The sequence below is a fragment of the Sesamum indicum genome, linkage group LG8 (assembly GCF_000512975.1).
Source record: "Sesamum indicum cultivar Zhongzhi No. 13 linkage group LG8, S_indicum_v1.0, whole genome shotgun sequence".
Classification (NCBI taxonomy): domain Eukaryota; kingdom Viridiplantae; phylum Streptophyta; class Magnoliopsida; order Lamiales; family Pedaliaceae; genus Sesamum; species Sesamum indicum.
In genome coordinates this window covers 15961900-15987894 of record NC_026152.1, presented here as the reverse complement: position 1 = coordinate 15987894, position 25995 = coordinate 15961900, and the positions used below count along the sequence as shown (strand labels likewise).

Below are 25995 nucleotides of genomic sequence, written 5' to 3'. Positions count from 1 at the left end.
TGGAACAGACAGACCACTCCAGTGATTATTAAAGCTAGATCCATCAGACACATTCCCATTGGAGGTTGAAGAAGATGGATGAACTGGCCCAAAATATGCAATGTACGGGCAAGGATGAGTTGTGGATGACACAGGTGTATGTTCAGCAAAGACGGCATGGTGTCCGAGAAGATCGTGATCTATGAAACAACAAAAACATCAATTATTACAGAACCCTGATGTAAACCTTAGCAGAATACTCAAACTCAAACTATTACAGGACCCTGCTGTAAACCTTCGCAGTTAGATAGAGGTACAAAATCTTACATGCACTTGATTGAACCTCTCCTTCACTGCAATTACAAATAAAAAAGCAAACTCATTGTTAGCTAAATGGCCACTGCATTGACAAAAAACACAAAATGCAATATCAACAGAAAAGAGACCAAAGTTACAATATTTAACAGATGTTGCTGCACTAATTCAACATCCTACACCAAATATCAGGCAATTTAAAGAATGTCTCTCAACATGCATAAATAACCAATAAGAATTGAAACGCTGATGGTAATATTTCTGCCAGCATCCACATTCTCACAATAGAATTACGGACATAATTTGTATACACAAACTCCAAACATCGACTACTTTTCTGATTAAATTGTTAAAGTTATAATATGGACAAGTTCGTTTTCTTTGTACGTAAAATATTCCTCATCTTTGTAACCATGTTGCATATGCAACACATGATTATCTGGCAGTAAATTTGCAAAATGGCTATTGTTTAGTTTCTGAGAAACAGCCAAATCTACCACAGAAGTCATTCTAAAGTATGTCCAGGAGTTTCCAAGGCAAGAAACTAAGACGAGCAACTCCTCTCTTTAGCTATTGCAGCCTTAGGAACTACTGTGTTTGAATATATAGCCAACAAACATTTAGTAAACCAAATAGATGTGCTGTTCGACAGATCTCAAGACTCATTGTACATTATGAATAAACTTGCCTTCATAGTTATTTTTTTTCTATTTACTCAAGATTCTTGAGGTATAAATACACTTTAACAAAGAATAAATCAGCTCAAATTTCAATGTTGAGGTCGATATTTACATTTGAGTTGAGTAAGCTTCATACATAAACTTCTGACTTGGTTCCAACAGTAAATCAGGACTTGTGTATGCTTTATTAACTAGTTCAGAGGGAGAGTTAATTTGGGACAGAGATAGACCTAACCTGAGTGTCCAAACAGTAACTCTGCCAAAGTAACTCAAGTCACAATAGTCTCATAAACAGTAGTATAGACATAGAACTCAAGAAAAAACTGTCATTCCAGCCACTAGTAACTAGAAAGATCTCACACAGCTATGTAGTTGTTATTCTGGTTATGAACAACCAACATCAAGCTTCAGCAACAACTAAATATTTTTCATATATACATTGTATTAATGATCTATCCTGTACATCATATTTTCATATATATCAGCCATCAGGCCATCACTGAACTACAAGCACCATGCAGAGCAGGTATAAAACCACTGCATGGTTCACTAATTTTATATTTATCCATATTGTTTGACGCAAGTGATTAACACGAACATAAGGTGTAAAGACAGCATCATTTGCCATGTTACTGATTAACAAAGTGGAAGTGCATTTTGTGATAAGCTCAAGCTTTCTTCTCAGAAGACTTGTACAGAAGCCGTAAAGTAAGTTAAACAACCTAATTTCTGGAATCAGTATTTTTCATGAAAAACATACAGCTCAACCAAAAGGTAAAGCTAAGCCTACTAATAGTATTGGGCATCATCTGGTAAAACTAATGCTTACTGATATTATTGAGCAGTTGATGCCTCATGCAGATATGCCAAAAATGACATGTTACCTTATTTCTAATGCAAAACACTTTGAACACTATTTTTCATACACTCAAGTGGCAAACAGAATATAAAAATTGTTCAAGGGGGTATCATCCATCTGATTGCCAATAATGAAACATGATTTGAATGTGAAAATTAGTCAACAATAAACTCATCGGGTTGAGTGATGCTTACTCAAAAGATGACGGTAGCCTAGTTAAACCACTGAACGGACACCAATGAACGCCAAATGACTGCAATTTCATCACTAACAATGTTAGTAAAATCTGGTAGAGTCTAGATTACTCAACTTAATTCTCAAAAAATAAGCTGTAAAATTATATGTTGTGGGAACAGACAATTCAAATGCAATTCCAGATGACATTTAAATCAAAAGATAAACACCTAATGACCTCATCAATTTTTATAAACAACACGATTTAATATTGTCATGGTGGGAAAACAAAAGTTCATTAAGTATCAAGTCCCACATTCTCTTCCTGAACTTTTAAGTGTTTAATTCTTTTAAAGTACGTCCAGGTCACCAGTTACGGAAGCAAAATTCTGGCATGTAAAAGGGGAGGAGACCAATTATAGGGATTGTTTTAATCAACAAAATAAGCACCACATGTTCCAAAGAAGTCATCCACCTAAGCACCAAATTTTGACAATAAACTTCATGAAGTTACAAACATGCACGATCTGCTTGTTCATGATTAAATCAACCTTTCAGTTATAAAATGCACAAAACAAAGTATCAGAGTGGCTACTTGGTTAATCTAACAGCATAAATACAGAGCAATGAGATATCAGAGTTAAACTACACTTGGATCCGTGTCAGTCTGTGAAGCAGCAATAAAGCAGCAGCCATATGATAGGTAATTCTAACTTTTACATGTATCGAAAAAATGATACCCAAGGAACCCATCAAAAAGGTAAATATATGCTCAGTCCTCCAACTATCTCCTCTGATTATATTTCCAATTTCTTTCCTGACGTTTGTTTTTATTCTCATTTTCGACCTCAAGCAACCTAAAGTAGATACAGCCCATAGCTTGCTCCTATATGCTCTTGTCATGTTGATATAGGCGACGTGGGGTTAGCCAATTAATCTGTGCTAAAGGTGATACGAGCAAAAACTGCTTTCAACAAAGTGGAACATATAGGCATCCAAAGAAACTTAAACCGAAGTACGGAAGTAGATTTATATCAATGAAACAGCCCAAAAGCTGATAGTAAACTAGTACTGAAAGGCTGATGCAGAATGGACCATTAAGATGTAATCAAAATAATGAACTAAAAGATAGAATATTTGTTCAGAAAATCAGGTAGTCTAATAAGTAAACCTTTAAGTACTAATTAAACAATAAGCTTCAGTAGGATGCAACTTTCAGAACACAGATATAATATACCAAGAAGTATAAAATGAAATAACAGAAAAGCCTAGACTAAAATTTCCTGAGTACATGAACGTGGTGTAATCTTTGATAATACAAAGAGAACCCAGACAGCATCACTCAAGCAGCGCAAAATCAGATAAGAAGTTAATGTCATGGCACATTAGAAAAGGCATGGCATCATCAGAATAGGAATGATGCTCCAAGAGATGAGACTGAGAAAGAGTATCAGGAGTAACAGAACATAAGATACAATGCTTCAAGTCATGCTCCTTTGGATTCTAATGTAAATAATAAGCACACTTAAATGACAAAAGGTTTATGGATTCACTTGACTGAGCATAAGACATGCCAATTCCCAACAACAAAATTAAATCTAGGCTCCCAAATATAATGGATTAGATTCATAAGATTACCATTTCAGAATAACTTAGATCATACAGATCCTCATCATGGGCCCAATCATCCATGCTAAACTCAGGCAGCGGACGACTGCCATTTGCATAAAGCCATTGTCCCTTCTCAATTTTCCGACAGTTGGGACACTGCATTGCTCCCTTAATATTGAATGCTGAACCTATGCAATCTAGCAAATTATACACAATAAAGTCAATACATAATAAAGCAATTGTGCATGCAGATACCCTGTACAACTGTTGTACTTCCATAGGAACTCTCCTCATTCACACTGTAACTTGTGTGCTTGCCAAAGACTAACACCCATGTCTTATGTGCTAAAACAAACATAAACATTAACAAGGGTCAAAAGAAACTCATGCTTGCAAAACATTTTCCACAGAATAATGCAGCAGAAAATCAGTCACTAAAAAGGTTTTTCACATGTATATAGAGAAAAATTGAAAGATAACCATCCAATATCATGCAGTTTATTGTGCTCATCATATAATTGGAATAGCTTCTTGTCATTTCAAATACTATAATCATTGACCTAAAACTAAGGGCCAAATAAGCCAATAAGGTGCTTGACATGTTACTGCTACCAGTAAGTGACCAACAAAATTCCACCCCCAAAATAGTTGGTTGCTTAAAAGTTTACAAATGTGAATCATCCTCCTTAAGCATATTTCAGTATTTTTGTAACTCTTTCTATAATAGCTTTATTACTCTCTCGCACACATGAGCTAACAATCAACGGCTTGGATTATTGAGAACTTTTCACATAGAGGTGGCCGCCTTTACAGTAAGGAAATAATGACTAACAATTTCAGAGTCTTATAGTGTTATACATCAGAAGCATTTGAAGGACAGTCCTTGAAACAAAGCCTAACATTTGCAATAAAGAATTTCACCAAATTCACAATCCTTAAAAATGTTCCTTGGAACTCTAAAGTTTCAAACTTTATACAGACTCATTTCAACTATTTTTAGGATACTTCCTACTTAATCTGTAATGCTTTAGGCCAGCATTTCAATTTCTTAAAAGATTGCTCATAAAATCAAATTGAGCAACTATCTCATCAATCCAAATTTATCATAGTTCTATCAATCAAGATTATTAAATATCACCATTCAATCATAGCCTGGTACGCTCTAATAAAATAAGAAAAAACATTTAATTCACAACTGTCAAATTGATAGAGATTATTTTCGGTCATTAACTTTGGCTAGGGGACAATAGAGTCAAGAACTTAAACTAAACTCTATTCGCACAATAAATATCGACAACAAGCACACGCACCTCTAACCATAAAATTAAAATAAATTACACATGCTAAATGTGAATAGAATTTAATGCAAATAACAAATAGTGATGATAATAGCCTAATAAACCAATAGTATCACAGAAAAAGATCATGCATGTACACTAAAAAAGTAGCCAACCAATTACAGTTTGCATTTTTAAGCATGGGCTGTGCAGTGTGTATTAAGTACATGCAACAGAATCAGTAGACAAAATGAAGATAGGGAACTTTCTGGACGGAGCTGGAAACAGATGGACATTATACTTCAGAATGTTCTGCCAGTTTAGAATCTTTTTTCCAATTCAAATTTGAGGATATATTACATGAAAGTGGTAAAAGTAGAATATGAGCCCGTCCTATAATTTTTAAGAGAGTTTTTTAGTATGCAATGTATCACAAACATGTTGTGAGATGATTTAAAGATTACCAATGGTGATGGTCATAAGAGATGGAATATTCATAAAAATTGTAGGTGAATAATAGTTTCGGCAAGACTGTGGTAAATCTTATGGACTACTCTCTCTTTCTCAAACAAATGTCATGTTACTGAACTATAAAGTCAAATGACTCAAATCATCTAATGCTTCAACTTACCTATTCTAAAAATTAATACTCCACTTTCTTTTTATCTTTGCTGTTATTCGAATAGTTTAGTACACTAAGTTGTCCAATATTTCATTTGGGAAAAAATGTGAAGTTAAATAGTAGGCAACGGATGAAATTTCAACATGGGACGAGAAAAATCATTGATACATGTTACTTATTCATTCATGAAAGACAAATTTAAGGTCACTTTTCAATGTAATAAAGACACTCCCATGTAACATAATTAATCTTGTGATGTCTCTTGTTTGCCAGCCATAAAATAGGCTGGCGTCAAAGAGAAAGGAAAAGCACAGAACTTGGCAATTGGCATTGCAGATACAACCTAAAACATTAGTTTCAATCTGTTTTTACATCAAACATATCCAATTGCCTTCACCCTACACGCTCAGATGCTCTTTACACCCTCAGCAGGGCAGCCCTAAGGAAAGATTTAGTGCAGTGGGCAGTATCTACCACTCCTACCTTGCCCAGAACATATTGATACATCTACCAAGCACTCTACTTCCTACTAGTAATGATATCACACACAGATGAACATAATACTAACCTTGAGCACTACGATCAACCTAATTCAGAAGATAACAAATCTCACTACAGATAATATGATATACTGAAATATCCCACCCAGATTTCATCAAGAAACCAGTATGTTGACACATGAATAAATGGCTCTGGCAAATTCTACTATGTCCAAAAATCTTAAATTGCTAAATCACTTGACACAGTTTATTTCCACAAAGCAATGACCTCCCAAACTTGCTCCCAGTTACCAAACAAATTACTTGTTGCAAGACAATTAATCATTTCCACTATCATTCTCAAGTCCCTTCCCAATAATCCCACATCCACATCAACACTTCACTTCCAGATCCTAAAACTGTGTAAACTGCAGCCTATAAATTCAGAAATAAAAAGTTCAACCGAGACTCTAAACTAAATAACGCCAGGGCAGACCATGTAATTCCAGCTAAACAAATTACAAAGGCATTGTACCCACCCTGTAAATTCTATATAACTCCAAACAAAAACTCAACAGTTACCACGAAATGATGCAAATAAAACCGGCCAGATCTTAATCAGCACCCAACAAATTCCAGAATTCCTCACTCACCGAGATGGAATTGATGACCGCATTGAAGCTTAGCCCAAGATCTATCCCCGCTATCCATCACCACATCCAAGCAAATCGAGCAGGACACCGCCGCCGCCAACGCCGATGCCTTGCCCCCTCCACCTCCATCACCGTCGTCCAGAAGATCCGCGGCGCCCAACCCCATATATCCAATTCCCAATCCCAGAACCCGATATATCACGATCTAGCAGACAAATACTAAAAAAATAAAAAGATAAATAGAGACGGAACTGAATTATGCGATGAATTTAGGTAAAAATTAAGTGGAGTTTGAAAGAGGACTTTGGGGAAACTGCAGAGAGAAAAGAAAAGAGAGAGAGATGAGGAAAAACTATGAACCACTTTTTCTTTATTTTCTTCAATATTTCCTAATATTTCTCCCGTTGAATTTGGGGCTTTCTCTTTTTCTTTTTTCTTTTTTTTTTTGGGTATTTCTTATTTTACAGTGTTTAGTATTGTACGGTCGGAAGGCAGGCTGCCTATCCGTATCCGAAGCGGTTCAACTGCTGTCCCAAAGCAGCTCATGGACTCATGTCATCCACTACCACTTCCTCTACCTCTACCGCCGCTTTAAATTATTATTTATTCTTTTAACACCTATATACAAATATAATTATTTATTTCAAATTAAACTAATCCATTCATCTCTATTATTAGTGATCTTTTGGATATAAATAAATGATAAAACTTATTTCAATTTAAAATAATATCTTAAGCGGAAAAATAAAATAATATCACTTAATGAATAATTGATTATAAATTAATTCTAAATAAAATAAATATTAAAAATATATGTTACCAAATATACATTTATAAACCCGATAAGAAAAAAAAAATTAAATATAACAAAAAAAACATATTTAAATTAATTGGTACTTTGATAGTCCAAATTAATTATTATAAGTCTTTCACATTTAATTTTTATAAAGTATTTCACCCGATTTATATTAAAATATCATAAATGACTAGACCCATTTGTTGCTTCACTGTATGTAGACTAAATTATGGATTAGTATAGTTTTGCACGTGAAACACGCTTTCTTAAATTATTTTATTATTTTATTACGAAATATAAAAGCATGAATAATAATCTCATAAACTTAATAAAAAAAATTGTATTTGTACCTGTAAGATAACTAAATTTTTTATTGTTGATTGGCGATTGTTACAGGACAATCAACACCAACGTATGTTTAATCCCGTCAGGTACTGAACTTCTCAAACCATAATGCGAGTTTGTCAGTATTTAACCTTAAATTATTTCGTTCCAATATTTATAAGTCTTTCCTACGTATACATATTGATAAGTTGTGGCCCATGAACAAAGTTGCATGTATATTTGAAATAAACTTGCGGACTCTTTCAATTTCACGTGACGTGAATCCAATTAATATGTTGTAGAGGAAATATTTAGATTCTCGTATTCCGATCAAGCTTGCTTGCAAGCTCTTAACTCAATATTGGGTCCCGAACACATATTTCGTGTCATCACTTGCTTTGGTAGAACACTATTAGGATAATACACTTATCTACACACCTAAAAATCCACAAAATTATTGGTGATATTTTGAGATTTGCTTAGGACAGCCCCACAAAGTTAATGCTCTCATTATTTATATTATAGATTTTATTAATTTATTTTACCGAAGAGCTGAGAGTAAAATATAGAAAATTTTGTAATAAAAAAAATTAATTTATATAAATAGACTATAAATCTAAGAGCATAAATATAACTGTCCCTAAAAGAAAATTTGGAACATTTTATAATTTATAGAGCATGAGACTAAAATTGCAAATATCATAATTATAAAGGACTGGAATTGCAAAGTAAACCTAGTCCAAACTCATAAGATATTTTGAGTGTGGACTCCACCACCGTATGAAATAATTAATTAAAAAGTATAAGGGAAAAAAAGAAATAAAAAAAATGAGCCAAACAAGGCGTTGAAAGTGCAACGCGGTTTTCGGCCAATAAAGAAGGCAGTAGTCAACGATCACAATTCCCCTTTTGCCCCTACTTTGAACATTTCAATCCATTCCACCTCCCAACATTTCCATTTCCAAATTATTTTGAAAATTAAGTCGAAAGTCGGAGTATTAGATATAAAATTATTAAATAAAATAATAATTAATATTTTTTTATATAGGTGGAGTTTTTTTTAATTATTAAAAACAAGATATTTGATATTATTAATTAATATATTTTATTAATTGAAGAAGGGCAAAAAAGGGAGTACAATACGTTTTGGGAGAGACGAGGGGAGCACTAATCATGGAACAACTTACAAATGACGGGACGGAACCAAAAGACCAGTCTTCGTACAGAGTTAAGGCCGTGTTTGGTTTTCCTTTTTATTTTTAGTGAAAAATATATGTTGGTAATTTTATATAGATTTTTTGTGAAAAAATAGAAATACATTTAGATTAATTGAGATAGTGTTTCATATTTGATGAAAATGATTTTATTTTTATAATGTTAGTGGTGTCGAATTAAATAATTTTTTTTTATTTAAAGAATTTGGTAGTTTTACGTTTTTATTGATTTAGGATTGTTAATAGCATTATATTAAAATATTATGAATAAAATGATTAATTTATAATTGAAAAAAATATATGTATGTGAATATTTAAAAAAATAGGGAGTGATATGAGAAGGATAGTAAAATATTTATGGTGAGAATAATATAAATGAAAATGTTTTCAATTTCATCTAATTTTGAAAAATTGAGAATGAAAATGAACCAAACACGGCATTAAGTCAAAAAAGGCAAGAGAAGGAAAGATATGAGGAGGAGGAATCATCACTCATTATTTTTCATTTTTTCTCTCTCAATCCAAAAATGAATATCCAAAGCATTAACATTTTCAGGAGATCACGTCATTAGATGACAGCCCTTTTGTTTTCTTGTGTTGTTGTCAAGTAATTGAATTGAAATTTCAGAGAGAAGAAAGGAGGATGATGACAATGGAGGGGGTGATGGATACGGCGGGGGGGGGTGATATCATACAGCGGCTGTTAGACGGGAAAGGAGGGAAACAGGTGCAGCTTTCTGAGGCGGAGATCCGCCAGCTCTGCGTCAACGCCCGTCAAATCTTCCTCTCCGAGCCCAATCTCCTCCAGATTCGTGCCCCTATTAGGATCTGCGGTCTGTTATTTATTTTCCCTCTTTTTTCACCCTTTTGCTGTGCAGAATTCGTGTTAGATTTTGCATGGTTATGGGGGATATGAATATTAAAAATTTATGTATAAAATGATGACGAAATATTTGGTTGACAAAATGGGCTATACATAAGGTTGAGGTGATATGTGTGTGGTATTGGTGATTGATAATTTGGTTTGTCGGAGAGGAATTCAGTAAGTGCTTATTGGTATTTGGTGAAATTTTGGTTGCTTCATTGCACACCAGCATGTAATGGCCATTGGATTTTCATTGAATTTGGGAATCTTATTTAAGGAGGTATGGTGAGGGCTGGAGGCGATTTCTGGAGGATTTTGACTATCCTCTCTAGCTTGAAGATACTTGAAAAATGAAGTCATCAACCATTCGTTGTGTCCACAATTATATTTGCAATCATCAATTATTGCTTTAATGCTTCTCATCTTTTATGTTGCCATAACTGAGATTATTTTACAGGTGATATACATGGACAGTACCAGGACCTCTTGAGGCTCTTTGAGTATGGTGGGTACCCCCCTTCAGCAAACTACCTATTTCTAGGGGATTATGTCGATAGAGGCAAGCAGAGTTTGGAAACAATATGCTTGCTATTGGCTTACAAAATAAGGTATCCGGACAAAATTTTCCTTTTGAGGGGTAACCATGAAGATGCCAAAATCAACCGCATTTATGGATTTTATGATGAATGCAAGAGGAGATTCAATGTTCGACTCTGGAAGATATTCACCGACTGCTTTAATTGTTTGCCTGTCTGTGCTCTCATAGATGAAAAGATACTTTGCATGCATGGAGGACTTTCTCCAGAGTTAAAACAATTGGATCAGATAAAAGAGCTCCCTAGGCCCACCGAGATCCCAGATAACGGTCTCCTATGTGATTTGCTTTGGTCTGATCCTGATCCTAGGATACGGGGTTGGTCTGATAGTGATAGAGGCGTTTCGTGTGTTTTTGGGCCTGATGCTGTTTCCGAATTCTTGAAGAAAAATGACTTGGACCTCATTTGCCGCGGTCATCAGGTATATAATTATCTTCTTAAGCTCGTTCTTGCACTTTCCTTCTTTTCTCTATTTTGTTAGTCATGAGAATTGGTAGCACTTTAAATCTGTGACAACGAAAAAGAATGCAATGTAAATTCATGGATGAGATTCTCAGATAAATGCCCATGTTGTGATCTTGTCAAACTTTTCAGGACTTTATTGTGATCAAAATCTTCCTGCACATTTCAATTCCAACGCCACTGTTGCCAAGTCATGGTTTACATATATGGCTGCTCAGAATTTTATTTCTTGCTTGTCATCATTGTCTTGTATACAGTTACAACCTTATTGGTAAATCGTTTCAGAATGAAGATTTATCTTTCTGCTGATTTGTTTGCTGCAGGTGGTGGAGGACGGGTACGAGTTCTTTGCCAAAAGAAGACTTGTCACAATATTTTCAGCTCCAAATTATGGTGGAGAGTTTGACAATGCAGGTGCTCTTTTGAGTGTTGATGACTCACTAGTATGTTCCTTTGAGATAATCAAACCTGTAGCAAGCGGATCAAAGGTGCCCCTAAAAAAGGTATCTGAGTGTCATTTTTTCGTTTTTTAAAAAAAAAAGGTGTCAAAATGATTCTCTTTTCAATTTAGAGGCTGTTTCAGTGAGGTGATAAACTCTTTATAAGAAGAGCTTACAAGCTAAGGGAACTAGCATTTTTTATCCCGTAACTCAGACCTTACCACTTTTGGTCTTATTCGTTAAGAGATTCTCACTTTTGGTCCCATAATTTTTAAAAAGTAGCACTTTTGGTCCTTGACACCTTTCCTTTAGGTACTAATGGAAAGGCCGGTCGTTAAATGCATGGGACCACAAGTGTTACTTTTTGAAAGTTATGGAACCAAAAGTGAGAATTTCGTAATGAATTGGACCAGAAGTGTAAAGCCCCTAATGACCATGTGCTAAGCACGTGGCATTTTTCAGATAAAATAACTAACAAAAAGGTGGAACTTATGGGACCAAAAGTGAGAATCATGTAACTAATGGTACCAAAAGTGGAAAGGCCCTAAGTTACGGGACGAAAAGTGTTATCCCCCGATGCTTAAAAATTAAGATATTTGGAGGCCGTTTTTCTTTGTTAAAAGAAATGGAGGAGTTACTCATTTTAAATCTTAACAAACTCATTCAAATCAATTACAAAATTGCTTCATTATCTTATTTATTCAAACACTTTAAAATTTTATTTTTAAAATAAGATCTTGCTTACAGAATCTTATAAGATGTACGAACTTAAACATCTGATGGTTAAATGCGGACCTTTTACTCATTGCTGTTCCCATTTTCTCATTTTCCAATTGACAGCCCCCTAAGATTGGATCCTCCTGATGCATTGCAACTGTATATCAAAATTTGTCACCGTGAGTAGATGGAACGGAAAGCTTACGCCTCCATGTTTTCTCTGTTCATAGCTCTTTCATGGAGAAAGTGTCTTTACTCGTACTTTAGCAAATTTCAAAGCTTTAAATCTTGAGGAAAGTTTATCACAACAGATTACCAAGAAGACGGGATCTTAAGTTGGAGAAGAACTAAGCTGTATTTCATTTTCTTTTAATAGGGGCCCCCTTACTCCTTAGTGTTGGGAATTTAAGAACTTTTTGTTATTTGGATTTGGGTAGCTAGAACTTATTGCAAATGCTAATGTGATTTTTTTGTATATCTTTTCTGATTATGGTATGGTTTTGGTAGCTGCTCATTGATGCAGCAAAGATTGTGGCTGTATTTACACAGTGGATCTGGTGGTATATCGCTCAATAGGAGACTATTTTGCTTTTGTTGATGATAACAATTTAAAGCCAGAGGTATAAACTTCTTGTCGAAGGTTAACATGGCTTGGTCTGGTTCCCTGTTTATAGCTTGCCAGCTGATTCCTTATAGATACTTTTTAGTATTTGTGTATCTAAGGTTAAATTACAGCTGCCCCCAAAAAGTTTGATATAACTACGGATATTTTATTATTTAAAAAATTATAAATACTTTTAAAACATAATTATGTCATCATTAGATGGTACGTAAAAATGACTATTCTTACTTGTTTTTTTTTTAAAAAAAAAGAAAACATTTGAAAAATATATTTAAAAAATTAAGATGGGTAAAGTAAATACTTCCTTTAGAATATTAGTTCATAAAAATCTTTTATAAAATTCAAAAAAGTATATAAAATTATATTTCATAATTCAAAAAGACATTTTGGGTGGTTCACCATAAAAATTGAATAAAAACCTAATAGAGGTTAGTGGAATGAGCTCGTTGTTAGAGAATGTTAAAATTAAGGGTGTACTTTTAATATTTTCAACTAATGAAAATGTATTTGTAATTATGTCAAATTTTTCAAAGGATGTTATATTTTATCCTATATTAATTATATCATATTATAATATTTAAAAATGAATACCATCCCACAATTTCAACTCTCTTTTATGTGAATGATGAGGTGGATTTTTTTTATATATATTTTCATGTAGAATATTTTTCATATATATGTTTCATAAGTAACTTTTGGACCTTTAATATTAATGGTTACGGGCATATATATTTCAAGGCAAGTTTTTAAGATGATTTAAGTGATATTAAATTTTGTTTTTATGTTTTTAATTTTAATGAAAGTTTCGTTGCACCTTTTTCTTCATGATTTACTCATCAAATAATTAGCTAAAATATTGAATTTATGAAATTGCAATGTCAAATATTTTATTGGCGACAAACTGAAATGCATTAAGAAATTATTTTAATAAATTTAGTTTCAGAAGTAGCAAAAAAATATTCTCGACATAAGTTGTTCTTTAACATTTGTAACATCTTAACATTATCGTGCATTTATTCAAAAATATATTTTGTTTTGATATCAATTTATATATATCCTATAATATTTTTTTCTACCTGTTCTATCTTCGAGTCGATTTAGTTTTTTTTTTTCCAAGCTAGTAATCAATGAGGGTTTTCTTATCTGACTGCTTAGGTACCAACTCTTTCAGAAAAAAAATAATAAATTATTTTTTCCACTCATATACACACTTAAAGTTGGAATATTAGACTTTTCACAGAGAAATCTTGTGCCCAAACCATTCAACTATTCCCCTATAAAACTTAGGTACCAACTAGATGTTCAATAGTTTCTCAATCAAATGTACCTATGCGAGTTGGATAATGAGTGGTTTTCCTCTAGCTTTTTGAAGTTGCGCCTTCCTAGCTTGATGGGTTTTCACTACAATAAATCCTAAGATCAACCATTCACCTTTCCTAGGGTTTTTGTCATAACCATCTTTCCACCCAATTCTCTTGTTTGCCTTAGGTTGCCCCTTGGGACATGGTTGATCATTATGTAGTTTTTTTTTAAGGGTCTGTATCACTCTTCTCAGATTCTTAGAGGTAATTTATTGATCAATTTATTAATTTTATTCTTGAAGTGTTGGCACTAATCAATTTGGTGGCCATTGTTGTTATGAAAATGACAATACTTGTCCGATCAGGACGTGATGAGGTGCTCTTTGGCCCTCTTGGCCCAGACTGGCAGGTCCTTGCCCTGGATGGCCATTATGCTTGGGTGATAAACACATTCAAGTGTATGTACTTGTTGTAACTTCATGGGAAGGACTCTTCTTGCTCCTTACTCTATGATGTTTGTTTTAACCTTTTTAGTTGTTTACTTTTCATTTTTTTCCTTTCATTTATCTCCAATGTCTCATTTCTTGGATTTTTTGCTCTTTCTCCATGTTAATACACTTCTTGGCATGACATAGTCTGATGTTGTAGTACTCGAACTTGAAAAAATCTCAATCTGTAAATCGTTGAACAAAAACACTCAACAACACCTCAAGGGGTTGAAGAGACCTCCTACCTACTAGTATTGAAATGGTGGAGGCACTCTCCAAGAGATTCGTCTCCTTTTGTCAAGCAACAAATAGGCTATGCCGCTTCTTGCTAGAAAAAACGACCAAAATTCCTTGAAAAGGTCAAGTGGACCTAAGGGATCATTTTTAGCGGCCTTAGAGAGGGTGGTCAGAATCATGGAATAATTTTTAATTTTTAAATAATAAATATTGACCTTTTCACATGATTAATTTTGTTCCTCTAACAATAGTACAAATACTTACCTCTCTATTTCAAATTTATAAAGCTTTTACTCAATGAGAAGTACACAAAAAATAAAAGGTTTTAATATAATTTTAATTTTGTAAACATAGGTATTAGACATTTTGATTTTTTAAGAAATAAAATTTGGGATTTGGTCCATTATTTTTGTAAATTTTGCAATTTAGGAACACATTTGATCGAAAACTTGAAAATAGCCCATAAAAACCATACGTGCAAGTCGCGCATGTCCCCAAATTTAAGTCGGCACATGACTTGTACATATTAATTTTCACTAGATTTAGAACTTTCCAATGAAATATGTCCTCAAATCATAAAATTTATAAAAATAATGGATGAAATCTCAAATTTCATTCTTAAAGAAACAAAACACTTAACACCGATAACTACTGCATCAGAATTACAATAAAACCAAAATAATAATAGCACAATGCTGATTGATTTGAAATTGTAATAAATTAAGGTTTGAGATTGTTGATATAATATCTTCAACAGTGCGCAGAAGAGGGGATTAGGAGGGGCTCTTTCTGCCATCTCTCCACAAAGTCGGGTAATCGCAGAGCACATCAACCCTATTGCATCAATCCTCATCCAACACCATATATCTCATCCACACTGCTCAACATTCATAATTCCAAACAATACTCCTCTCTTAACCTGTAAGGAAAGCTCTCCAATTCTCAGAAAAAACAACAATTTGTACTCAAGTTTATGAAAGCACTTTGTGTCATCACATTCGATTCCATGTACCATATTGGTTGGAAGAGAAGTTAGCAATCACACTATTTGCTTTTGCTTATTGAAGCATAAGTCGTCATTTATTATTTACGTCAATCTGAAAGCGTTTCACGTCGACAGTTTGAATATTTTTCAACTACTTTGGCCAAAATCAGATGATTAGCGCTCACATACAGAAAATATCTCTCGTACTTTTTATTTTGTTTCATAACAATATAATACAATTTGTTAGTTTGATATAATATTTTTCCACCAATTATTATTCTTTTTTATGGGTGTTTATGATGTTGTCTTCTGCTCCACTCCCCACCTCACCTTTTCTTTTTGTTTTTCCTTTTTTCTTCTCCATTGTCAAATGACTCAAATCTCCCTTGTATGGACGCGGTTGATCCTTCGGTAAAATTCAATTAAATTAAATCCGAATTTTGATATGCGGAAATTCTAAATCGAATAGTCGGGTTTGATTTCGATGATTCTTTTTAATATATATTTTAGTTTAGCATTCGACAAATGAAAACTTGGGATAAAAATTAATAATTATTCAGGCTGCGAAGAATGAATTCAAACTCAGTATCCTATACTTTATTCAATCTGATAAACAGCAGCGAATGCAATTGACATATCGGGGAGACCGAAAACGCTAGATCTAAATGGAACTCCACCTAATACATGTTTTGTTTTTGTGGAGATCAAACTACAAAGTAGATGGATGTTCCAATTTGTTCATATTTTGTAATTACTAGTGTCTGATTCTGAATCTTCCCTTCTTCAAACTTATGCTTCGACATGATAAAGACCAGATAAAAGTAACAAATAGCAAGCAGCATTTAGCAACACTCAGCAGATGACACCACAAATGAAGCCAAGTGATGGCGCATGAGATAGGGGAAAGGTGCACAAACTGTAATCCTTCAGTAGACTTCAAAATCACATATGTCAACAATTAATACTACAGGACAAGTCGGGGAATCAATTTAAGTCCACATCAAAGTAGCTAAAATATTACTTCATGGCTCCAGGTTACTAAACTAGACAAATTTCCACTGCCTGTCTAGGGAACGTTATACTCTTGAATGTAAGCAGGCTGTAATTTGCATATATGATTCAGTCAGATCTTGCCTGTCAACCACAACAGCATTAAGAAATTACGTGACAGAGTGAACATAATCGAGGAGTGAATTAGACTTTTATGACACAGATGTCAAGAGGGAGAACAGAATACCGAGCCGGATCTGGATCTGGACCTGCTCAAGCTCCTGCTCCTGCTCCTGCCAGGGGAAGCACTCACATGTCTGGGCTCAGGAGGCTGCAGCATCAAAAGTTGATGAAAGAATATAAGTGAACTGCGGTCATTATGGAATATTCCGAGGTTCAAGGAATGAGTCCTAGGAGAATCACGACCATTGATGTGGTGAGACCCACTTGAAGCCTACCAGACACCAACAGTAATGATTGTCTTCAAAGCTCGTAAGAACTTCACCACAATTATATAAAGTTATATCTTTAAGAAACTGGACTGCAAAGTTACACTTACAGGGGATGCTGGAGTTCTGGATCTTGACCGAGATCTGCAAAGTTACACAAACACCAAATTAAAAAAAAAAATTCCTCCCAAATTCGTGAGCCAAGACAATTGCAGCACTCAATATAAGAGGGAAGGCATAATATATTTTCGGCTGACAGCTGACCATTTTATCAGCCCATCACCCTAACTCATAATTGCTGACTCGAACAAAAGAAACAAAACCCACAACCCAGGTACCAACTATAGGCTAATAGGAAAACAGAAATAGTTCTCCCAACACAGCAATCAAGAGAAACTTTGATCAATGCTTTTGCTATCTGTTTAACTGAGGAAGTGATTATAGACATTAAACAGCATGATAAAATACATCACGCTTACTGGATGCAGCAAATCCAGTTCTCAGCTGTCCACTAATTTAACTTCAAACCTTTTATTAGTGGGCATTTACCACATACAGCATGTTAAAATGAAATTTACCATCTGGATTTTGCCGCAGATGCTCATCGACCTAACAGCATATTGCCACAACGAAATGAGTCACATGAAATTGAGCACCACAAGCCATCAAGTTCCTAACAAGCAATCCCCAGATCGCCAGGAAAAGCCAAATCTAGAAAACAAAAAAGCCAATCTTCATAATCGTACTATCATAGCCTTAAATCTGGCACGTCCTTTTCAACAAAACTAAACTCCTCTGGGTAGAATGTTGCACAAGAGACAGAATCAAGATTATAAATAACATTTGAAATCAAAAGTAAATTCTCCAGATCTCAACACCAATTAAAATCAATAATAGGAAACCAAAGATTTTGCCATGGTGAATTTAATACTATCACAAGAGTTCTTCAGATGTGTTCGTTTTTTCAGAGGAAAAAAGTTCATTCCATTTTGTTACACATCTTTGAGCTTATCTGACTGGAACTAATCTTCAGTTACCTAAATCTGTTTTTCTCATTGTAGTTTCACAATAGAGCTCCAGCAGACTTCTCTTTTTGTTTGATTGACATGCATTTGTGCTTCAATTTGACTTCACATTCGTCGTGTTATTATATTCATTGAGCACAGCAGTCCCTAACTAAAAAATGTAAAAGGAGCTGATTCAAGCAACATCATTGAGACTGAGAGTGCATGTGAGAGGAATAGGATATTATGTAACATAAAAGGTAAAGTTCACCAGTAACACACTCCTGGCAAACCAGTAAAAAAAGAAAAACACAAATTGACATCACACACATCACATAGGGAAAATCATACCTAGATACAGACCGAGGAGGTGACCCAGATTGTGATTTTGATGCAACGGATCTAGAACGAGATCTAGAGGAAGCACGACGAGAACGTTTCACCCTTGGAGAAGCACTGCAGAATAGAAACAGCCATGAATTCTTAAAGTGAAAAAGGATCTCATGGGGAGAATAATCATGTTAAATATTACAAATCACATGTACCTTCTACTCCTGTCCCTATCACCAGAGCTGCGAGTTGGGCTTCTGCTTCTTGTATAGGGACTCCGACTAGGGCTCCTGGAATAACTACGCCTCCTCTCATACTCCTCCACCTGGATTTCACAGATGGATCACTAACTGTTAGCTTAGCACACATTAATGCATGATTCAAATCTTCAGCCAACCATACCCGTATGTAAGCCCGAGAATATTGATTTCGGAAGAGAGAATCATCAAGCTTCCTTATCTGCACATAGAAACAAAAATCAGAACGCAGCAAAAATCCATGAAAATAAATGTGATATCAATCACAAAAAGGTAAGGTTGTTCAACTCAAACAAAGATCACAAAAAGAAGCAAAAATAAACGGCAGAAATTGGCTAATCAGTTTAGGGGTCAAGTAGATGCCTCACCGCATATTTCATGTCATCATAGTTCGTGTAGTCAACAATTCCTCGCATGCCTAAATAAAACGTATAAACATCAACATCCTCACCACCATCAACAATATCTAAAAACAGAACAAAAGAAGAGAAGCCAAAATAAAGCAGAGACATTCGCTAAGTAGAATACTCGGCGGCTAAACAAACACCCGAGAGCTTGAATATTCTTCAACTTCAAAAATCTTCCTAACAAAGTACTAGAACATACATGTGCAAGCATAAAGACTTTATAAAATTCTACTTTGCTTTACTAAATACAGCATGCAACATGGCAGCAAAAATTATTTTATAAAGATAAAAGTCTTTAACAATTTAAATTGAAAACATGGAACCATAACCACCGGAATGGAACTTTATACTCTGAGAAACAGATGAAGTACAGGCAGACACAATAACAGACCTGTTATCTCAAAACAGTTGCTTGCTTAAAATAGAAACTCAACTAGGAGTATGAGCTAGATTCATGAAAACAAAGCCCACGACATGAAGAAAAACAAACGATGAGCAGTCTGACAGCTGATCTCAGCTCTTGTTCACTCATAGAAAGACAACCCAAGTGCGCATAAAACAAACAAGGGATATACTAATCTTGCATGGACCACTATAAAAGAACACTGAGAGAAGTTAGTTCAATTGGTAAGAATAGATGGAGCGTGCATATATCCTTCTCTTTCTAGACTGCTTTCCATTGACTCAAGCAATATGACCATCACTCTAGCTTGACTACAGGGAAACTGGTTTGAGCAAGACACCATGCATGTCGCGAACAACACCATATGCACACAGAGTCCACCAGAAAGAAGTGAATGCTAAACCTAAAGCTCTTGACTAGACAAATATTGAGGCACAAGTTAGAATAACACATGAAATAACCATGTCCAGATTTGTATATCTTCACATTTCACCCTTGAGACCAGCAGTTGGGGATTTAGCCTATTGCACTAATTTAGCTATTAATCACAGGTAGCCTAAAGTGGAGACCAGGCCACACGAGAACCTAAATGTGGACATAAGGCACACAAGTGAATGAAAGTACAGGATGTTATCAAGTGTACGAAATTAATCAATGACATCTAAATAGCAATAGAAGCCGGTTGCAACAAGGATACAGGAAAACCCACCAAAAAGTAGCATATCTAGGTAACTTAAAAAATAGTACTTCCAACAGACCACCGGAAACTTTTTGTACAAGCACAGAAACAGAAAAGTCTAAAGAGAACGTGCTTACCATCACGGTCACGATAAACTTGAGAAAAACAGACATCTCCAGCACGACGCATGTGATCCTATAACCATAACCAGCAATTAAGGGATTAGCATCACCAATGGCCAAACAACTTAGAGCGACTGCGAGAGGATGCTATATCTTTCAGTCACTCAAATCACACCCTTGTTCACAACCAAAGAGAAATAATGATAACAAAAGAAATAATAGTAATAGGCGCACCAATAATAATAATTACAACAAGGGTAAAACACAAAAACAGAATGCAATAGAAAATACTACCTTCAAGTCTTGCCATGAAGCAGAAGAAGGAAGTCCAGTCACCAAGACTGCAAATACAAATTGTCATCGAGAATTTTCAGCTCAATTGTAGAAACTGTAACAAACAAAGACATAACAACTATTAATTCTTCAGAAAATTATACATGCAAACATCTCTTACCGCGGTAGTCAGAACGCCTTGAAACTCCACCACGACTACTTCCACTACTGTAACTACTGTGACGATCATATGATGATGATCCTCTCCCTCCATGTGCAAGTTCAACCTACATTGACACAAACAATGCAAGGAATATAATGAGAAACAGGATATCTTAGTGTAACAACATAATAAAATGTATCTTACCCGCAATCGACAGCCATCAAAATTATAACCATCTCGACCACGGATGGCATCATCAGCATCACGAGAATCTTCAAACTGAAAAACAAGACAATTGAAGGATCCTTGTCAGACTGAAGCAAAGAAAGCAAAGTTAGAAAAATAAATGATTCAGCCATCTCACTGGATATAACTCTAAGCAAGGCCTGTCTACAACTTGTACTTAGTAGTTCCACAAAAAGAGCATGTTAATTCTACCAAACACTAGTCTGCTACCACAAGTCTCAAAGGTTGCGCACCTCAACAAAAGCATAACCAGGAGGTCTTGGAGGGATTTTCAAATCAATGTCAACAATAGGCCCATACTGCAGAAAAACCAAGATCAGAAAAAATTAGTAATAAGTAAATACTTTATACCATCAAATCAACAAACAACTCGCCTGTAATAAGAAATATAATACAAACATATCAAGAATTTGTGTTCTCTTGAAAATTATGACACTTGGACCTAACCTAGATTACGTTCATTTCACTCATAAAGAAAAGTATTCGGACACTTATTAACAAAAAATTGTATGAAATTCTTTTTATCACTTGTAAGAGTTGCAACCATAAGTGTAAATTTTAAACATATTAACTCAATGGTGTATTTGGATCTTAAGAGTTCTCTTCGAGAAACAGAGAAAGGAGAATGATCGAAGGGATATAAACACAAAGCCCTATCATTTAAAATAAGAAACCTGTTCTCCTCGGTGCATTCTTAACTAATATTAAATATCCAAGAACCAAACATAACGTTTCCTCACTAATGATTGACAAAATGCACCCATAGATGGAGAAGCTTGCAAAGTTAAATCCTAGAATGTTGGATGGCACATATGGAGATTATGAATGTCTTGTTTGAACTTATATTATAAGTTGTTTAACACATCAGCAGCTTATAAAATGTCCTAGAGCGTTCTCCCACAATATATTATTTAAACTTGTTTTGTGTAAAATTAGGGCAAATAGTATTTCACCCCTCAAAAAATACGTTGTTACAAATTCCCTCCTTAAACATGAAAGTAGCACTTATCACTAATAAGTCTTGATTACATGTCACCTCCAGCTCAATTTTCACACCAAAAATTCCATCGAAATCAAAGCGAATAGACCAGGGTCGGGAACAAGAAGAATGGGCATCATTGCCTTTAGGAACAATATATGGAGGTCATCTGCAGTTAGAACTTTTACCCTGAAAATCACCCACAGGTGACGTGCAACCATATCTTATGCTACTTTGAATAAATAAATAACCTACGAAATGAATGATTATCGGAAAGTAGGGACCACCAAAAAAATCGGGGAGGATAAGTATTTGGATAGAACAGTAATCTGATAGTACAAGACATATTGGAAGACTGATTAGGGTAGAAGGTGCTACAGGAAAGCAACTTTTTAGGTGAAATGGTAAGAATTTCACCAAAGCGCTATGAATCTTGTCCAAACGTTGATGAATGGCAAAGTGCTTTAGTGAAAGTAATCTCAAGGGATGACGTCCAATCCTATAATTTGCTTCCATATTTTGCAGTTAGAAATGCAATTTGCAGTAATCATGCGAGTCCCTAGGGCTATATGAGATCAAATGAATGTATACTGAGTAGATTAATGTTAGTGGAAAAAAATAATTAGATGTGTACCAGTGCAGGTACATCAGTGACATAATATATCAACTTAAAAAAGAAAAAGAAAAGATTGAAACAAACCTTGTAAAACAAATCTTCAACCTCGCTCTCGCGAATGTCCCCAGGAAGATTGCCCACGTAAATGGTTCTGCTTGATCGGCCCATCCTTCCTTAAAAAATAAAAAATAGTAGTTTAATAAATGTTACAGAAGTTGCGCGCTTGAACTCATAAAATAAATACATGCTCCTGGTACGAACAGATTTAAAACTTGTAAAATATCAGGAAATGTGAAAATAAGCCTTAAATTAATTCATGGAAATACTTTTCTACTTATAGTGAGTTACTGCAAGATAAAGCCTCAACAAGAGAAAACCAAATGCAATCTTTTCTTGGTTTTTCTTTTCCAGAGAAGTTCGTATAAAGTAAAAACCAAAGTTCACTGTAAGAAAACCATTCCCGTTATGATTTTCGCACGCTTAGCACAAATTCATACACCGGAAATACACATCCTCATACTAAAATGAAAGAGAACCCTTTCGGCACATAAAACCCTAGAAGATAGTATTAGCTCCAGCGCTACAAATTCTTTGAGTAAATTAATACATAGAAAATAGGTCTCAACTGGATCCACCCGTCGATAAAATAGACCGTAAATCTTGAAATCAATATTTCGAATAACAATTAGTGACACTAAAATCAAAAGGGTTCACATAAAAACTGGGAGAAGAGAAAAAAAGAATCCTTTTCTGCCAGATGAGACAAATCAAATTATAGAGACTCAATTTTTTCAAACACTCGATGAATTAGAGAGAGAGAGGCAATACCTTCCGAAATAACAGAGGGTTGCGAACTGGAAAACGAATTTAGGTTAGAACGTTCAAGACTGAAGAGTACATGTCGAGAGCGCAGCACAGGGGGTGGGGGGTTATTTAGGTACTGGAAGAAAATAGTAAAAAATTGAAGGAAAAACTCAAAACAAAGATTACGTGCACGTTGCAGACGGCTCCTCAATAATCAGCGGGCCTCCAGATGATGTCATCATATGACACATGTCTGCTTATCAGGAATCTTTTTGTTTTTAATTTAATTTTGACTTATAAAGAGCTTATTAAATATTATATAAACATTCTAATAATTTATTATTAAAATAAAACTCAAGATTTTATAAGCTTTTCTCAAAGATCTTGTGGGTCAACTTATGAGATATTCTATAAAATTTAGCTAATTCTTTGGAGTGTTTTGTTATGTTTTTGTATTATTTTGTTATGTTTTGCATAATAGAAAGAACAAAATATAAATAAATAAATATGTATTAAAAATAATACATATATTTAGATTTATTTTTTGAGATAATTTAAATTATGTGTCGTATAATTTAATTTCGTATCCTAATAGACAAAATTCACTTTAACTCTTTTATATGTATTTATATTCGTATATATACACGTGTTGATGAATTTGGAGATTAATTTAATTATTTATATATTAATGAGTGTTGGGCTTAATGAGCCAAATGAACTAAAAACATCAAGATAAAATATCTCACAACAAAGATTGAGTTGAGTTATCTTGTGATGAAGCTTCATTTTGAAAAGGCTCTCACTGATAGGCAACCAAGAACCCAACACCCCAAGGAATACTGTTCTTGGAGAGAATCAAAACACAGGCGCGATGTCCATACAAAGCATCTGAATGAAGGAATAGAACTCAACGCAACCAGGAATACAAGTTCTGGTTGGTTCCCAGAAAAGTCTGAATGAATCATTAAGAATAGGACAGAAAGTATAGACATAAAGCTTGTAACATGTAATGAACTGCAAAAACATGTTAATATTGAGAAAATCAAGTTATACAACCTAGAAATGAAATGTGCACTTGGAGCAGACAGACCAGTAAGCCTTGCTTCACTCACAATTTCTCATTGGTTACTAGCAAGTTTACACAGAAACTGCAGCCCATCTAATCCTTCTGTGAGTGAGCATCCAAAGGAAGAAACTTTGGGTACCGATTTGCATTTTCTCCTCCAGCCTTGTGGTCATAATACTCCACCACTGCAGCCCCAACCAATGCAGCCAGTGTTAGAGCTTGGGCATGCAACCTGAATTTGATGTCAAGATACAATTGATTATAGATAAGCACAGTACAATTAAAACGTAAAGAAAGCAAGCGGATTATGTGATCGCAGCAGGGTAAGCTTTACTGTGGTGATATGTATATGAACTAACCCATTTATTAAAGCTTAATAATACTATTGTATGTGGAACTGATAGCATCCATGAGGTGCTATCGGTCAAATATGGCATTCCACCAGGATACTAAAATGTTACAACGTCTCAACCATTGGAGTATGAAACTATGACATAAAGAAGATAGGAATCTAGTATCAAGCAGCAAACTACTTCTTAATTTGTACCAAGCCTTCTCCTTTCTTGAGTGTGTTACATATCAACAATCATATACACATAGCCAACAAAGACTTTGACTGATTTCAACGGAATAAATTCCAAGACAAATTTCAACCTCCATTAAATCAAGCAATCACAGGTAGACATAAAGGAAAAGCTTTGAAATCCTGTAACAAATCATATAACTTGCATAACATGTATTCTACAACTTCATTACAATAATCACCATAGAATAGATTGCGGTGAAGTTCGATTCAAACACATAAGGTGTACCAAAAAGAACAGTGATCAAGCAAGTCTTAACAGAGATCCACCAAGACTCCAAAGCTAAATGTTGAAAGAAATAGAAAAAATCACCTAGCGTGAATGATCTTAACACTAGCCTTGCCAGGCTGACCCCAATTGTAAGCCAGTGATCCAATTACACCGCTTGCCCATAGCCCACCTTCAGAAATTCAGGAAATCAACACAAGTCCACATCAGATAATGAACATCAAAGAGAAAGAACAGCGAAAGAAAGCGATCCAGTTTGACTTTTAGAGTAAAAAGATAAACCCGTTTGTAAGAAGTACGTCTGTACAAGAAGGTCGAAGCAAAACATAAGACTCAACGAAGCATCAAAATGCGACGATCTTCGATCAGATAAAGGCATTGAATTGCGGATCGAGGAGCTTACCAACGGTGCGAAGCTTGTTGTCAACGACCCATCCCCTGATGGATTCAAATTTAGACTTGACGCCGGTAGATTCTGCCATATCTATATGCGGATTGAAACTTAGCTCCTACACAAGAGAAGATGGAGTACAATCCATCTCCTTGTAATATATATACACACACTACAGTATGTGCATATAGAAAGCGTGGGGAAGAGAGGCGGAGAAAGAGGAAACCGAGTTTGCAAGCAGTACAAGAACATGTGGGCGGCCGTCTTTCCACCTTCCTCATTTTGAATCAAACTCTAATGAATATTGC

The 25995-nt window shown here is 34.8% G+C and overlaps 4 protein-coding genes across 8 annotated transcripts in view; 1 reads left to right on the top strand and 3 right to left on the bottom strand.

Annotated features, from left to right (window-relative positions):
• LOC105168930 overlaps positions 1-7033 on the bottom strand; it is an 8572-nt gene extending 1539 nt beyond the window's left edge. The window contains exons 1-5 of the mRNA XM_011089142.2: positions 6650-7033; positions 3646-3815; positions 2028-2086; positions 307-332; positions 1-179 (exon numbers count right to left, since the gene is read on the bottom strand). The exon at positions 1-179 is cut by the window's left edge and continues 28 nt beyond it. Of these exons, the coding sequence (XP_011087444.1) occupies positions 1-179; positions 307-332; positions 2028-2086; positions 3646-3815; positions 6650-6815 (600 nt within the window). The 5' untranslated portion in view covers positions 6816-7033. The remainder of the gene's footprint in view (positions 180-306; positions 333-2027; positions 2087-3645; positions 3816-6649) is intronic.
• Positions 9447-12708, top strand: LOC105168929 (serine/threonine-protein phosphatase PP1-like). 2 transcript variants are annotated; one of them, XM_011089141.2, is made up of 4 exons: positions 9447-9816; positions 10306-10865; positions 11230-11409; positions 12187-12708. In XM_011089141.2, exons 1-4 carry the CDS (start codon positions 9627-9629, stop codon positions 12208-12210), a joined length of 954 nt encoding a protein of 317 aa, XP_011087443.1. In that variant the 5' UTR covers positions 9447-9626; the 3' UTR covers positions 12211-12708. The 2 variants fall into 2 exon arrangements, with proteins under 2 accessions (XP_011087443.1, XP_020551926.1); XM_020696267.1 differs by having other exon boundaries at positions 9616-9816; positions 11230-11320.
• On the bottom strand, positions 16557-23727 carry LOC105168928 (serine/arginine-rich splicing factor SR30). Of its 4 annotated transcripts, none has more exons than XM_020696264.1 (14): positions 23443-23727; positions 22699-22787; positions 21253-21318; positions 20978-21052; positions 20792-20897; positions 20632-20678; positions 20353-20410; positions 19095-19144; positions 18872-18928; positions 18685-18794; positions 18491-18595; positions 17246-17279; positions 16934-17140; positions 16557-16830 (listed from the first exon to the last, which is right to left on the bottom strand). In XM_020696264.1, the coding sequence occupies exons 2-14, from the start codon at positions 22780-22782 to the stop codon at positions 16816-16818; spliced, it is 1014 nt and encodes a 337-aa protein (XP_020551923.1). In that variant the 5' UTR covers positions 22783-22787; positions 23443-23727; the 3' UTR covers positions 16557-16815. The 4 variants fall into 4 exon arrangements, 3 of the variants coding, with proteins under 3 accessions (XP_020551923.1, XP_011087440.1, XP_020551925.1); XM_011089138.2 differs by having other exon boundaries at positions 16934-17017; positions 23443-23705; XM_020696266.1 differs by lacking the exon at positions 23443-23727 and adding an exon at positions 23241-23394.
• LOC105168927 lies at positions 24312-25974 on the bottom strand. The gene is made up of 3 exons (XM_011089137.2): positions 25700-25974; positions 25381-25468; positions 24312-24716 (listed from the first exon to the last, which is right to left on the bottom strand). Exons 1-3 carry the CDS (start codon positions 25776-25778, stop codon positions 24578-24580), a joined length of 306 nt encoding a protein of 101 aa, XP_011087439.1. The 5' UTR covers positions 25779-25974; the 3' UTR covers positions 24312-24577.